At 38.7% G+C, this 13,107-nt stretch overlaps 1 protein-coding gene and 1 pseudogene across 2 annotated transcripts; one reads left to right on the top strand and one right to left on the bottom strand.

The window, feature by feature from the left end:
* Positions 1-1,141: 1,141 nt before the first annotated feature.
* Positions 1,142-1,665, top strand: LOC308278888 (protein tyrosine phosphatase type IVA 1-like; annotated as a pseudogene). The gene has a single exon. The product of its transcript is annotated as a protein tyrosine phosphatase type IVA 1-like (transcript).
* An 8,506-nt stretch (positions 1,666-10,171) lies between these two features.
* On the bottom strand, positions 10,172-10,921 carry SPIN4 (spindlin family member 4; the record flags this gene model as incomplete). The annotated part of the gene is made up of 1 exon (XM_080718308.1): positions 10,172-10,921. One exon carries the CDS (start codon positions 10,919-10,921, stop codon positions 10,172-10,174), a length of 750 nt encoding a protein of 249 aa, XP_080574434.1.
* Positions 10,922-13,107: the final 2,186 nt, after the last annotated feature.

Raw genomic sequence — 13,107 nt, forward strand, 5'->3', positions numbered from 1 at the left:
TTGTTGTGTTTGTATGACTATGGTTTTTAAAAATCCCAAGAACTTGGTTAGCTGGAGTTTCCTCCTGCTTATGATTAAGGCAGTTAGGATTTTTTTTTAACGGGTCTGGGGATGGAACCCAGGGGCATCTGACCTCCGAGCTACACCCCCTGCCCTATATTTTTATTCCTTATTTTGAAACAGGGTTTCATGAAGTTATGGAGGGCCTAAGTAGCTGAGGCTGTCGGCGAACCACGATCCTCCGGTCTCAGCCTCCCAAATGCTGGGATTACAAGCATGCGCCACCACGCCCCTCTCGGCAGTTAGGATTTAAAGGTAATAAGCAGCATAGTAGCCTGGTGTCCCCACTGCCACCTGCACCGGCTGGCCCTTGCCCTGCAGCCTCCACCATCCCTGCTCTAATTGCTGCAGCCTCAGGATTGGTTGTATTATTAGGTCATAATGTTCAAAGAGTAGACATATTCCTCAGTTCTGTAATGTTCTTGGTCACACTTTTATGGAGTTTCTGAAGACCAATGGAGATTACTGCCAGGCACAGCACAACCACTATGCAGAAAAGTGAACTGGATAAATTCATTCATTTACTATAGAAAATCCATCAAGAAGCCCCGGAAGAGCCGGACGTGGTGGCACATGTTTGTAATCCCAGCGCTTGGGAGGCTGAGACTGGAGGATCACAGTTTGCGGACAGCCTCAGCTACTTAGTGAGGCCCTCTGCAACTCAGTGAGACCCTGTTTCAAAATAAAGAATAAAAAAAATAGGGCATGGGGTGTAGCTTGGAGGTCAAATGCTCCTGGCTTCTATCCCCAGACCCACAAGAAAAAATAAAAGAAGCCCCAAAAGAGTTATTAAACTGGACACAGAAGGGTTGAATTGAAATCCACGGAGCATTTTATGCAAGTTCTGACCTGAATGGGGTAAACCTCAGTGCAATTCCTTTCTATTGCCTCAGTATTACTGGATTGAAAAATTGCTGCTTCTTGTAGGTTTATTTCATTTTCCATTACTCCCAACTTCATATTCAAAGCACTGAGAATTTCAAGTGGAGTATATCGAAGCAAATTTCAGTTACTTTGCATCACTTCTGTAGTCAATCTTTTAAATTTTGATACTCTATTGAGTGCTTTTAACTAAATTAACATGGCTGGAATGAATCGCCCTGCTCCTGTGGAAGTCACATACAAGAACATGAGATTCTTTATTACACACAATCCAAAGAACATGACCTTAAGCAAATTTATAGAGGAACTTAAGAAGTATGGAGTTACCACAATAGTAAGAAGAGCATGTGAAAAAACTTATAACATTACTCTTATGGAGAAAGAAAGCATCCATGTTCTCGATTGGCCTTTTGATGACAGTGTAGCACTGTCCAACCAGATTGTTGATGACTGGTTAAGTCTTGTGAAGATTAAGTTTCGTGAAGAATCTGGTTGGTTTATTGCTGTTCATTGTGTTGCGGGCCTTGGGAGAGCTCTGGTGCTTGTTGTTCTCACATTAATTGAAGGTGGAATGAAATATAAAGATGCAGTACAGTACAGAAACAAAAGTGGCGTGTAGCTTTTAACAGCAAGCAATTTATGTACTTGAAGAAATATTATACTAAAATGTGGTTGTGCTTGAAAGACTTCAGTGGTCATAGAAATAATTGTTTCATTCATTAAAACTGGGGTGCCTGATGCTATTGCCTTGGAGGTAGAACTTAAGATGGGACTTAGTTTGTTGTACATAATTAGCCAACATGTTGGCTTGTGAAAAAGTCTAAACCAAAGATGGAACCCAGGGGCAATCTACGTTGGAGCTACACCCCTAGCCCTATTTTTAGTCTTTTTATTTTTGAAACAGGGTCTTACTGATTTTCAAAGGACCTCACTAAGTAGCCGAGGCTGTCCGCTACCCTCTGGTTTCTGCCTTCCAAATTACAAGCATGCACCGCGACGCCAGGCTCTAGTTTGTTTTTCTTTTTTCGGTACTGGGGATGGAACCCAGGGGCATTCTACCTCCAAGCTACACCCCCGGTCCTATTTTCTAGTCTTTATATTTTTTTAAACAGGGTCTCACTGAGTTTCGAAGGGCCTCACTTAGTAGTGAGGCTGTCCCCAAACCGCGATCCTCCAGTCTCCGCCTCCTGAATGCTGGGATTACAAGGGTGTGCCACCACGCCAGGCTTTTAATAAACATATTTAAAAGGTAAAATGCTTTTTATTGTAGCTAAAACAATTCTTAATTAAAATTTCTGAAATTCGACGCCGGTTGTGGTGGCGCACGCTTGTAATCCCCGCGCTTGGAAGGCAGAGACAGGAGGATCGCGCAGGTTCGAAGCCAGCCGCGCTGGCTTAAAAGACCCTGTTTCCAAATTTTAAAAATGTATAAAAATAGGTCTGGGAGCGTAGCCCGGAGGTAGAAGGGCTTCCAGGAACCCCAGTACCACCAAAAAAAATTCTGAAATTCTTGTAATTTTTCCATACTCATCAGTTGTTTATCAACTTACTTTTGTTTAAAGTTGGATTTTTTCCTTCTCTTCCCAAACTCTCTTGCAAAATAAGAAGTAGGATTCTGCTAATGATTTGAGAAGACATCTAACATTTTATATGCCTTTTCAGCTGTATAACTTAATATGTGGATACTTGATCATTTGTCTTATTATGTAATTGATAAAATGGTGATGTGTAGCGGGGCATGGTGGCGCAAGCTTGTAATCCCCGCGCTTGGGAGGCAGAGACAGGAGGATCGCTCGTGCAGGTTCGAAGCCAGCCGCACTGGCTTAAGTGACCCTGTTTCCAAATAAAAAAGTATGAAAATAGGTCTGGGAGTGTAGCCCAGAAGTAGAAGGGTTTCCAGAACCCCAGCACCACCCAAAAAAAATTGGTGGTGTGTATTAATGTTAGTCCAACCATATATTTATACTCTGGGAATGTGTGATTATAGTTTTGTGGGGAAAATCATTTGTCAGTGTTCACCAGCTTGTAAAACTTAGTGCAAGAGCTTTAACATATTAATATGTAATGAAATTAATTTGTTAAAAATAAAGGTAAGAAGCAAAAAGATTGGGGATTAGCCAAAGATTGTATTTTATCCTTGCCTAATGTAGTAGATATGACAATACATACGGCCTGTGAATGATTTTTTTTTTTTTTTTGGTGGTACTGGGGTTCCTGGAAGCCCTTCTACCTCCGGGCTACACTCCCAGACCTATTTTTACATTTTTATATTTGGAAACAGGGTCTCCTAAGCCAACGCGCGCGGCTGGCTTCGAACCTGCGCGATCCTCCTGTCTCTGCCTCCCAAGCGCGGGGATAACAAGCGTGCGCCACCACGCCCGGCTGAATGATTATTTTTAATGAGAGGAACCCAGAAACATTTTTTTAACGTGAGGAATCACACAGCTTATATCAGGATATAATATTGGAACTAGGGTGACTTCTTACTTCCCTTTCCCTCATGTCCATTTTTTTTTCTTTTGGGGTCTGGTGATGGAACCCAGGGGCATTCGACCTCCGAGCCACACACCCTGCCCTATTTTTTTTATTCTTTATTTTGAAACAGGTTCTCACTAAGTTGCAGAGGGCCTCACTAAGTAGCTGAAGCTGTCCATGAACCGCGATCCTCCAGTCTCAGCCTCCCGAATGCTGGGATTATAAGTGTGCGCCACCACTCTTGCCTCCTCATGTCCTTTTTGACCACTTGGCATCTTGAAAATCCCTGAAAATTATGGGTCTGTGTACCTTTGTTTTCCCAGGGGGGAATGGGAAGCCTAAAAGCTAAATATTGGCAATCTAAAATATTTTAAATATTTAAATCTTATATGGCAACTCCAATTGACAAGGGAAAGGCTATACACTGAAAGATAAATTATATTAATCTATCTTAAAGCTCCTCTTTGAATATGCTATGCTATAAGTGTTAGAAATTGAAATAGTCAAGCAATATTCAGACATCTTCACATCTTCAATCATGGGGACATGGCTGCTAATTATAGTGATATCAACAGTTTAGTTACTTTGAACAATTTAATATTACCCTTAACAGTCATGTTGATAGTTCCAAATGCTAAAATTTCTACAAGTTTTATTTTCTCAAAGTATTTGACTACTTTTCAAAGTTATTTTGTTGTCATGTTTACTCTATGTTCTTGTGATATGCAAAATATGAAGAGACCCTTGGCCTCCAGGTGTCTACATTCTCATGGTGCTATTGCTATAAGTAAATTACTTTTCATTTATTTAGAATATGGTTTGGCTATTAATTATACTAATTAGGAAGGATCCCTTAGCCAATGGTTTTAAAAAGCAGAGGATAGTGTAGCAAGCTGGGATGTGGAAGGGAATACACCATATGCATATGTTTGTGTTACATTGAACCTCATTATTATGTATAATTGCAATGCACTAGTAAATTTATATAGAAACCAGAGGGATATACTAAATGCCAGGGCATTGATGCTTGAGTTTACATTGGATAAACTTTGCTCTTCAACTCCTTTTCCCTAGGGACCTTTACAGGTAATACTCATTAATGTGAATCAGAACAGAAATTATTCTCCCTTAAGAACATTTTCATCATCCTCTACAATGCCTATGCTCTTCCAAGCCCCAATATATGTGAAGCAACTTTCAAAGAATTAAGGAGGCAATAGATAATTATACAATAGTAGTTAGAGACTTCAATGAAATCCTATTTTTAAAAAATGAATGGAATATTAGGAACATTGTCAATAGGATATTGAGGATTTGCACAATACTTTAAACTTACCAGACTAGACAAATTTAGGACACAGACCCCCCCCAAAACGACAGGATTCATTTTATATCAGGTACTCTTTTTATCATGGACTATTTTCCATGATAGACCATGTTTTAATTCTCGAAAAATTCTCAATAAATTTTGAAAGATTGAAATCATATAAAATGTTTTTTCTAACCACAATAGAAGGTAAGCGCAAATTTAAAAAAGAAAAAAATAACCTGGAAAGATTAGTCAGTTCATTATATACTTAAAATCTGTGCATTTTGCTATATGTAATAAGATCTTAATAAAAACATATGTTGCCGAGTGTGGTGGCATACGCTTGTAATCCCAGCATTTGGGAGGCTGAGACCGGAGGATCACGGTTTGCGGACAGCCTCAGCTACTTAGTGAGGCCCTCTGCAACTTAGTGAGAACCTGTTTCAAAATAAAAAGAATAAAAAACAGGGCAGGGGGTGTAGCTCGGAGGTCAAATGCCCCTGGGTTCTATCCCCAGACCCTCAAAACAAAACAAAGCCATATGTAATTTGTCGTGTTGAAACTCTGAATTCACCAACTTAGAACCCTTTTACATGTTTAATAATGAAGATCAACTTCTATAGGTTAGTCTCTCTCCCTCTACCTCCCCCTAGTCCTTGCTCACATCCAATCTGGCCACACTTGTCTGTGACTAGAAACCTCCAGCTAGGTGCATTCTATCTCAAGGCATCAGCAACATGATTCACTTTCTCATTTTATTCAGCTGCTTATTCAAATAACATCTATTCTGAGGCCTTCACTGTCTATTTATATAAAATATCACCCTAAGACACTTCCCTACTTGTTTACTTACTGTGCCTTACTTTTTATTTTTCAAAGTAATTATCACAGCCTGGTTTATACATACACAATATGCTGTGGGGAAGGAGATGAGAATCTATCTTCATCCACCATAACATAAGTAATATGGGAACAGGAACTTTGTTACTGACCATCCAGGCCCAACTCCAAACTTTCAGAACTACTTGTTAAGCCTCCATATGACTAAATATCAGAATATAAAGGAACTACATTACCATCTAAAGATAAAGATTTGAATCTAGACTGGGGACCTGTAAAGCAAATATGACTGTCTCCTACCTGTAAGATGTAAGCTCCAAAGGACAGACATTTTGCCAGTTTTTCCACACTCAGTCAAGAATGAACTTTCTTATAACTCAAAGCCAGATAATGTGATAAAAATATTTCCACTCAATAATAAAAAAAAAAACTTTGTTCTAGTTTAGGAGGCAAGAAAGTTAAGGGATAAAGGCATAGTTGGTAAACATAGTATTCTAGAATGATTTTCCCTATATTTTTGCATTAGCTCACTTTTATATCCTCAATCTCTAAATGCAGAGTTAGAATTAGTGTAAACCTTGCTCTGAATGACAGGTTTTAGTATATTCCCATATTCCCATATTACTATGAGACAATATAAAGCCTGTAAGCCAGGTGTTAAGGGTGTTGATGACTGTCTTCCTTTACCCATTAGGATATATGTTCTAAGAGAGCAGGGTTTGGTTTTGTTTTGTTTGGAGGGAGGGGTCCTAGTCCTAGACAGTTCACTTTTCTATCCCTAGGCACTAAATCAGGGTTGAACTCCCTTTACACTATGGCCCAATGTCATCATAGAAAGATTAAATGCATGGTTTATGACTTGAAACTTGGGGTAAGATGGGAAAGCTAAAACTGGAAAGCAATAGTATATGCCTATAATGGTGTGTATGTGTGTGTGTGTGTGTGTGTGTGTGTGTGTGTGTGTGTGTGCACAGATGGAGCTGTTGTTGTCTAAGACAGGAAGCATTTTATCCAGTGCTATGTCACAAACTTCAATAATAGCTAGGACTAAGGCTAGCCTCCTTCTGGGTGTCAGAACTGGAATAACCCCAATATCATACAAAACCAACAAATATAAGGCCTATCTGACCTAGAAGTCAGAGACAGGTAGTATACATATGCCTCCTCATATACAGGATTCAAGTCTAAGTTTTATAAGAATTGAGATACTTGTCTTTTCTGTTCATTCCCCAGGGCTTTGGGTAAGGCCAAGCCTTCTTGAATCTCAGAAGTGCTAAAAAAGTAAAAACAATAATTAGGATTTTAAGGTCAGTGGTATTGTTTTTTGTTACAATCCATTTTCCAATTGGAGAAGATCCCTACAACAAAACTCCAAATAAATTCCACACATTGTTTAAAATTAATCATTTATAGCTGGGTGTAGTGGCCCATGCTTGTAATCCCAGCATTTGGGAGGCTAAGATAGGAGGATTTGAGTTTGTGGACAGCCTCAGCTACTTAGAGAGGCCCTTTGCAACTCAGTGAGACCCTGTTTCAAAATAAAGACTAAAAAATAAGGTTGGGGGTATAGCTGGAAATAGAATGCTCCTGGGTTCCACCCCCAGTACCACAAAAAAAATTTTATATTGATATTTTTAAAAAACAAAAAATCAATACTATCATTGGTTATAGTTATATTTGAAGGAAACATAAAATGTGGGCAAGATTAACACCAAATTCATGAAACTGTCTTCCTCTGCAGGGATGGTGGTATGGTATTGGAAAATAGATTTATTAACTTTAATCTTCTGATTATTTAAATATATAAATCTATATCTAAAGAAAACATGCCAAAATGTTATTCATTAATTTTAGGTGGAAGTAAAGAAATGTTTGCCATATTTTTTGTATTTTCCTAGCTTTCTTTTAATGTTAAATAAAAGAATACAGAGAATTTAAAATGACATCATAACTGATGATTTTATTAAATTTTCAGAATTGGACAGATCTAGCTGGCATAAAATATACTTGGACATAAAGCATCTGAATAATATAATTAACAAGCTTAATAATAGAGACAACTTTTAGCTTTGTATTTCACAGAGAATATACATACTCTTTTTAAACAAAAAGCTTGAATAACTAATTGCCATTTAAAAAGAAATAAGAAAACTGACTAAAGAATGATCTACAATCACAAGTGTCACCGGGATTGTTTTATAGCTTAGTACTAGCTAACTTTTAAAGAACAAACGATGCTAATGCTATTTAAACTATTTCAGACAACAGGAAAAGACTGCAAATTCAACGATTCATATTTTTAAAGCTAGCACAACTTTAATATCAAATCTTGACAAAGACAGCATAAGAAAGAGAAATACAGTTTTGCTTTGGAATACAAATGCAGTAATACTAAATAAAATATTGGTAAATAAAATACAGCAAGCAATGTAGAAAATGATTACATTTTCATGGCCAGGTGGGATTTATTCCAGAAATAACGGTTTGGTTCAACATCAAACACCTACCATTCTAATCCATTACTTCGACAAATTAAAGGAAAAATTTCATATAGTTCTAATAATAGATGCTTGAAAAGACATTTGATAAATTCCAGGAGCCACTTCTGATAATGACACTATATAAAACAGAAACAGAAGAAATTCCTGAACATGTTAATGACTAATAACCAACAGAAAATGTCATACTAATATGAAATACTAAAAACATTTTCATGAAAATTAAATGTAGGACAGGTATGTCTGCCATCAACATTATACAACACTATTCTGGAGAACCCAGCTAAAGTAAAAACAATACGAACATTAAAAGAAATAAGATTATTTCTATTTACGGGTGAAATGATATTTCTAGAAAATCCAAAACATTCTATTTCTAAAACCTGCTGTAATTGAGAGGATAGCTTGCATCTATCACCACATATGACAAGTTAGAAATGGTGAAGAAACACATCTAATTTATAATGTCAAAATGTAATAACTGAAAAATACTTAAAAGTAAATTCAATTGATATGACATATCTATATGAAGAATACTATGAAAACATGAGGAAAATATTTCAATGAAGTACCAAAACACTTGAGTATTAAGGATTATTATAATTAAATAATCCTAACTAAGATATTAGATTCGTTTTACACATCAAAGGATGCCCTCAATTTACATATGAAATAATAAATGTCAAGGACAAATTATATAAGGAAAAAAGCCTAATTTAGGGGCGTTTGCTTTATCATATTCTAAAACTTATGATCAGTCACTATGATTAAAACTGTGTGACACTGGCTCAGAAACTTGAAAATGGGCGATTTTTAAAAATAAATTATACAATTGGATATCCAATGTGAATTAAATGTATAGTTGAATCCCTATCTTATACCATGTAACAAAATTAATTTTAGATGGGTCATATACTTAAAGCTTAAAAATAAAATAATTATAAAAATGTTTGTTAATGTGTGTACTACTTAGGGTAGGGGCATCCATATGGAAAAGTGAAGAAGCTAAAAGCTAGAAAAAGAGATAGTTATCTACCTAAAAACTTCAAAATTATAAAGTAAAAGATATAAGCAATAAAATCAAGATTAATGATACAATGTAAAAATCAAAATAAATGAACTACAAGTGATTAAATGCACTTTATAGTAGGAATTCCTACGAATTTATAAGGAAAAGATTAACACTTCAACAGATAAATGAACAAAGAGTAGGAAATGGCAATCACAAACAAAGAAATATCCAAATAGAAAAATTCTCATTGAAGTCAGGTAAAAGACAATTAAAGGGATAAACAGTACCATGTAATCTTTCACCTTTCAGATTTTTAGGCATTAAAGACTGCTGCAGAAGATGCTTTAAATTGGCATGTTCATTTTTTTATGGTAATCTTGTCATGTGTCTTAAAATTAAACATATGCCTATTTAGCATCTCTTGGAAACCAACCTATAGAAATGAAAGCATAAGTAAGTATTCCAGTAGTGTTATGTTGGGGTGAAAAACAAATGATCATCAGTAATGGAAGGTTTGAATACTTTTTGGCACAACCACATGTACTGTGCATGCAGCCGTTACAGTGAGGGTGGGGGAGAGACAGATACTGAGAGAGTTTGACTGTAGTCAAATCTATATGCTAAGTGAGAAAAGAAATTATAAAAATGCACGTTGCTTGTCATTTTTACAGAGACTACTACAACAAACTTTCTGTATGAGGATGGGTAAAACATGGAAGGATATCGGCCAGGTCTCAGCACTTGTTGCCTGTGAAGAAAAAAGAGGGAAGGTATAAAAAAAAAAAACGGGGGGGGGGGCTTTGACATGGCATGAAGTTAAACTACCTTTGCATTGTTTCAATAATTGCAAACACTTTTTAATTTTCTATTAACATACAATTTAGATGTTCAATTACAGAACAAAACAATATCAAAAGCACCAAAGTACACTTGAGACGAAACTGTGGAACTAGTCAATGTAAGATTTAGAGGCACAATAAGATTTACCCACTTTCCTGAATTTCTGACACCAAAACTGTTCTCAAAGTTCACAATTTTGAGAATACAAAATAGTTTACCTGTAATTCCACAACTTTTGCAAAGAACACAATGAACTTATGGGGTTTTCACCAAACCATAGACATAAATGTGAATATCATCATCGAACTTAATGAAGTAGACAGACGGCTTGGCAACCACTTGATGGATGAAAATGCCAGTTCTCTTGGACCCGTCGTCTTTGGCATGCTCCACCTGCTTGCCCACCAGGCTGTCGACTACCTCTCCAGGCTCCCTTTCTGCCATAGGGAAATAGTAGTTGGAATCTGGAATGATGCGCAGATCACCATCTTTGTAGTCATCCAGCAGGGTATACATGTAGAGGACTGGATCTTTTTCATAGGTGATGTAAAACCACGTATCCATCACGGGGGCTCTTGCCAGCACCATACCCTTCCATTCATCTTTCCTACCGTGCTCTCCTTCAAATACATGCCCTACTGCCTTCCCAATCAGGGAATCTGCCAGTCGCGAATCAATGCGAGGAGTTGGCACTCTCTCAGGAAGAATCTCTAGCGCCAAAACTCTCTTATCGCGGTGCAGTTCTAGTCCATACACACTATCTTTGCCATCATACTTAATGATGTAAAGAGTGGGCTTCACAGAAACCTGCTCAAGCACAGTGCCCTTCCACTGCTCCACTGGCTCGTTGCCCTCTTTCCAGCCGTGTTGAATGCGGCAGCCCACGATGTTCCTGCGAGTGAGGAAAGTGGGCTTGCGCCGCTGCTTCCTGTGAGTGTGCCTTTTCTTCATCAGGTATGCGGACACGCCATCCACCCCTGTCGGAGGCACGGTCGGAGGAGACATGTCTCAGGGCTCGAGAGGACTCAGGCAAAGCTGCTGCTTGCTTAAGATGACAAAAATTTAACACTATCCAATATGAGCCCTTATTTTCGCGATCTCTGAGACTGGGTCCGCCCTCCCTTCTCCAAGTGCAAAATCTCACCAGAGTCTTGACAGAAACGCTCTAACTGTGGGCACAGATTTAGCGTGTGCCTCTCGACAGTGCTTTCTCCTCCCGTCCGGGAGGAGTGACTGCAGCTGTGGTGGCTAGAAAGAGATGGCGGGCTCGCGTGTGCTGTCCGCCCCTGGCGCCCGCCCCAACTCCCAGCTCAAAAGTCCCAGAATCGTCCACTTAGCTGTTGCTGTCGATGCTGAGGCGACTGCGGGACGGCGACAGAGGAGCAGATGATGGGAAGACAGGCAAGAGAGAAGAGGGATGGCTGCAGCAGCAAAGGTGCTGGCGGCGGCACGTCTCCGAGAATTCCGCGCGGCCTGGCCTTCCCAGCGCTGGTCGGCTTGGCCCAGCTGTGGAACCGCGGTTTTTGCAGCTTCCAGAACCCGCCCCCCCAGAGCCCGCCTGAGCCTCAGCCCCGCCCCCTGTCGTCTCGCCTTCCGCTCCGCGGGCAACGGCAGGGCGGGTCAGCGCGCGCGCTGGCGTGTAGTCCAGCACTGACACAGGCGCTCTCCTTTATTTCCTCTGGCGCCCTCCGACTGTTTCCTTCAAACCCCAGCCAGACAGGCCGGCTCCCTCCCTCCTGCCCAACAGCTTCTTCCACAACGGAACGGCTTCATCTGCCTCTATCTTCCAGGAATTCCTCACAAGCCTTTAAAAATTATATTCAAAACACTCGCGCGCGCGCGTACGTATACCCAGAGAGAGAGAGAAAGAGAGAGAGAGAGAGAGAGAGAGAGAGAGAGAGAGAGAGAGAGGAAAGAAAGTATGTTTGTACGTACAACTGTATGCACAAATAATCTTTCAGTTTAAGGGATTTGTGACCAGAGTAAATATAAAGCCTGTGCACCGTCCACCATCTTGATTCAAACTCTCCTTTATATTTTCTACATGATTATTTTGGTAATGATTTTTAATAATTATTTTCTGAATGTAAAGGACATACACTGGCATAGTGGAGATTTTCTAAAATTCAGTGAAATGAAGGATAAAACTAACCTCAAATCTTAGTATCTATACATAAACCAAATTGTTAAAACATGCTGATTTCTCTCTAGTTAGTAGTTTGTGCTGCTATACTCTAAAATATGAGGATATATTTTATACTTTCACGGGTTCCTTTTTTCATTTATAAGCACTTTCTATAGTTACTTAATACTCTGAAAACACGATTTTTAATGATTCCATACTATTTCTTTGTAACATTCCTCTAATAGCCCATTATTTATTCTGGATGGGATACGACAGAATAATAAGTAAAACAAGTTTACTTTCATATAAGAAGTTTATCGAGCTCATCCAAGCCATATTTTTAAGAAAGATTTAATAACATGGAGATCAGCATATGAGGTAAAAATGTTTGGTTAAGCAAAATATTGAAACAAAATTATGACCCCAGTTTAGTAGAGAAAGACAAAAAGAAGGATGATGATGATGATGATGATGTGTGCGTGTGTGTGTGTGTGTGTGTGTGTGTGTTTGTGTGTGATTTTTCTGACTGTTAAAGAACTACATGTTTACAAGGAAAATCTGAAAGATGGAAAACAAAGTATCCATAATTTCATTTACCCTAAGTCACAGCTATCCTGAAGAATAAACGAAAATGCCTGTAGAACTTTTAACATTGTGTTCCACTTACAAAATAACAATATAATATAGGAAGGACTGAACATTCTCATTCTCCCACTCTTCAGTGGCTAGAAGAGAAAGCCTCATATCATCATCGTTTTATGTTTTTGTCTTTTGGGTACTGGGGATGGAACCCAGAGGCATTCTACCCCGAGCTACACCCCCAGCCCTATTTTTTATTCTTTATTTTGAAACAGGGTCTCACTGAGTTGCAAAGGGTCTCACTATGTAGCTGAGGCTGTGGGAACCAGTATCCGCCTGTCTCAGCCTCCCAAATGCTGGGATTACAAACATGGGCCACTATGTCCATTTTTTGTTTGTTTGTTTGTTTGTTTTTGAGGTACTGGGGATAGAACCCAGGGGCATTGTACCTCTGAGTGATATCCCTAGCCCTATATTTTAGTCTTTT

The sequence above is a fragment of the Muscardinus avellanarius genome, assembly GCF_963383645.1.
Source record: "Muscardinus avellanarius genome assembly, chromosome: X".
NCBI classification, from domain to species: domain Eukaryota; kingdom Metazoa; phylum Chordata; class Mammalia; order Rodentia; family Gliridae; genus Muscardinus; species Muscardinus avellanarius.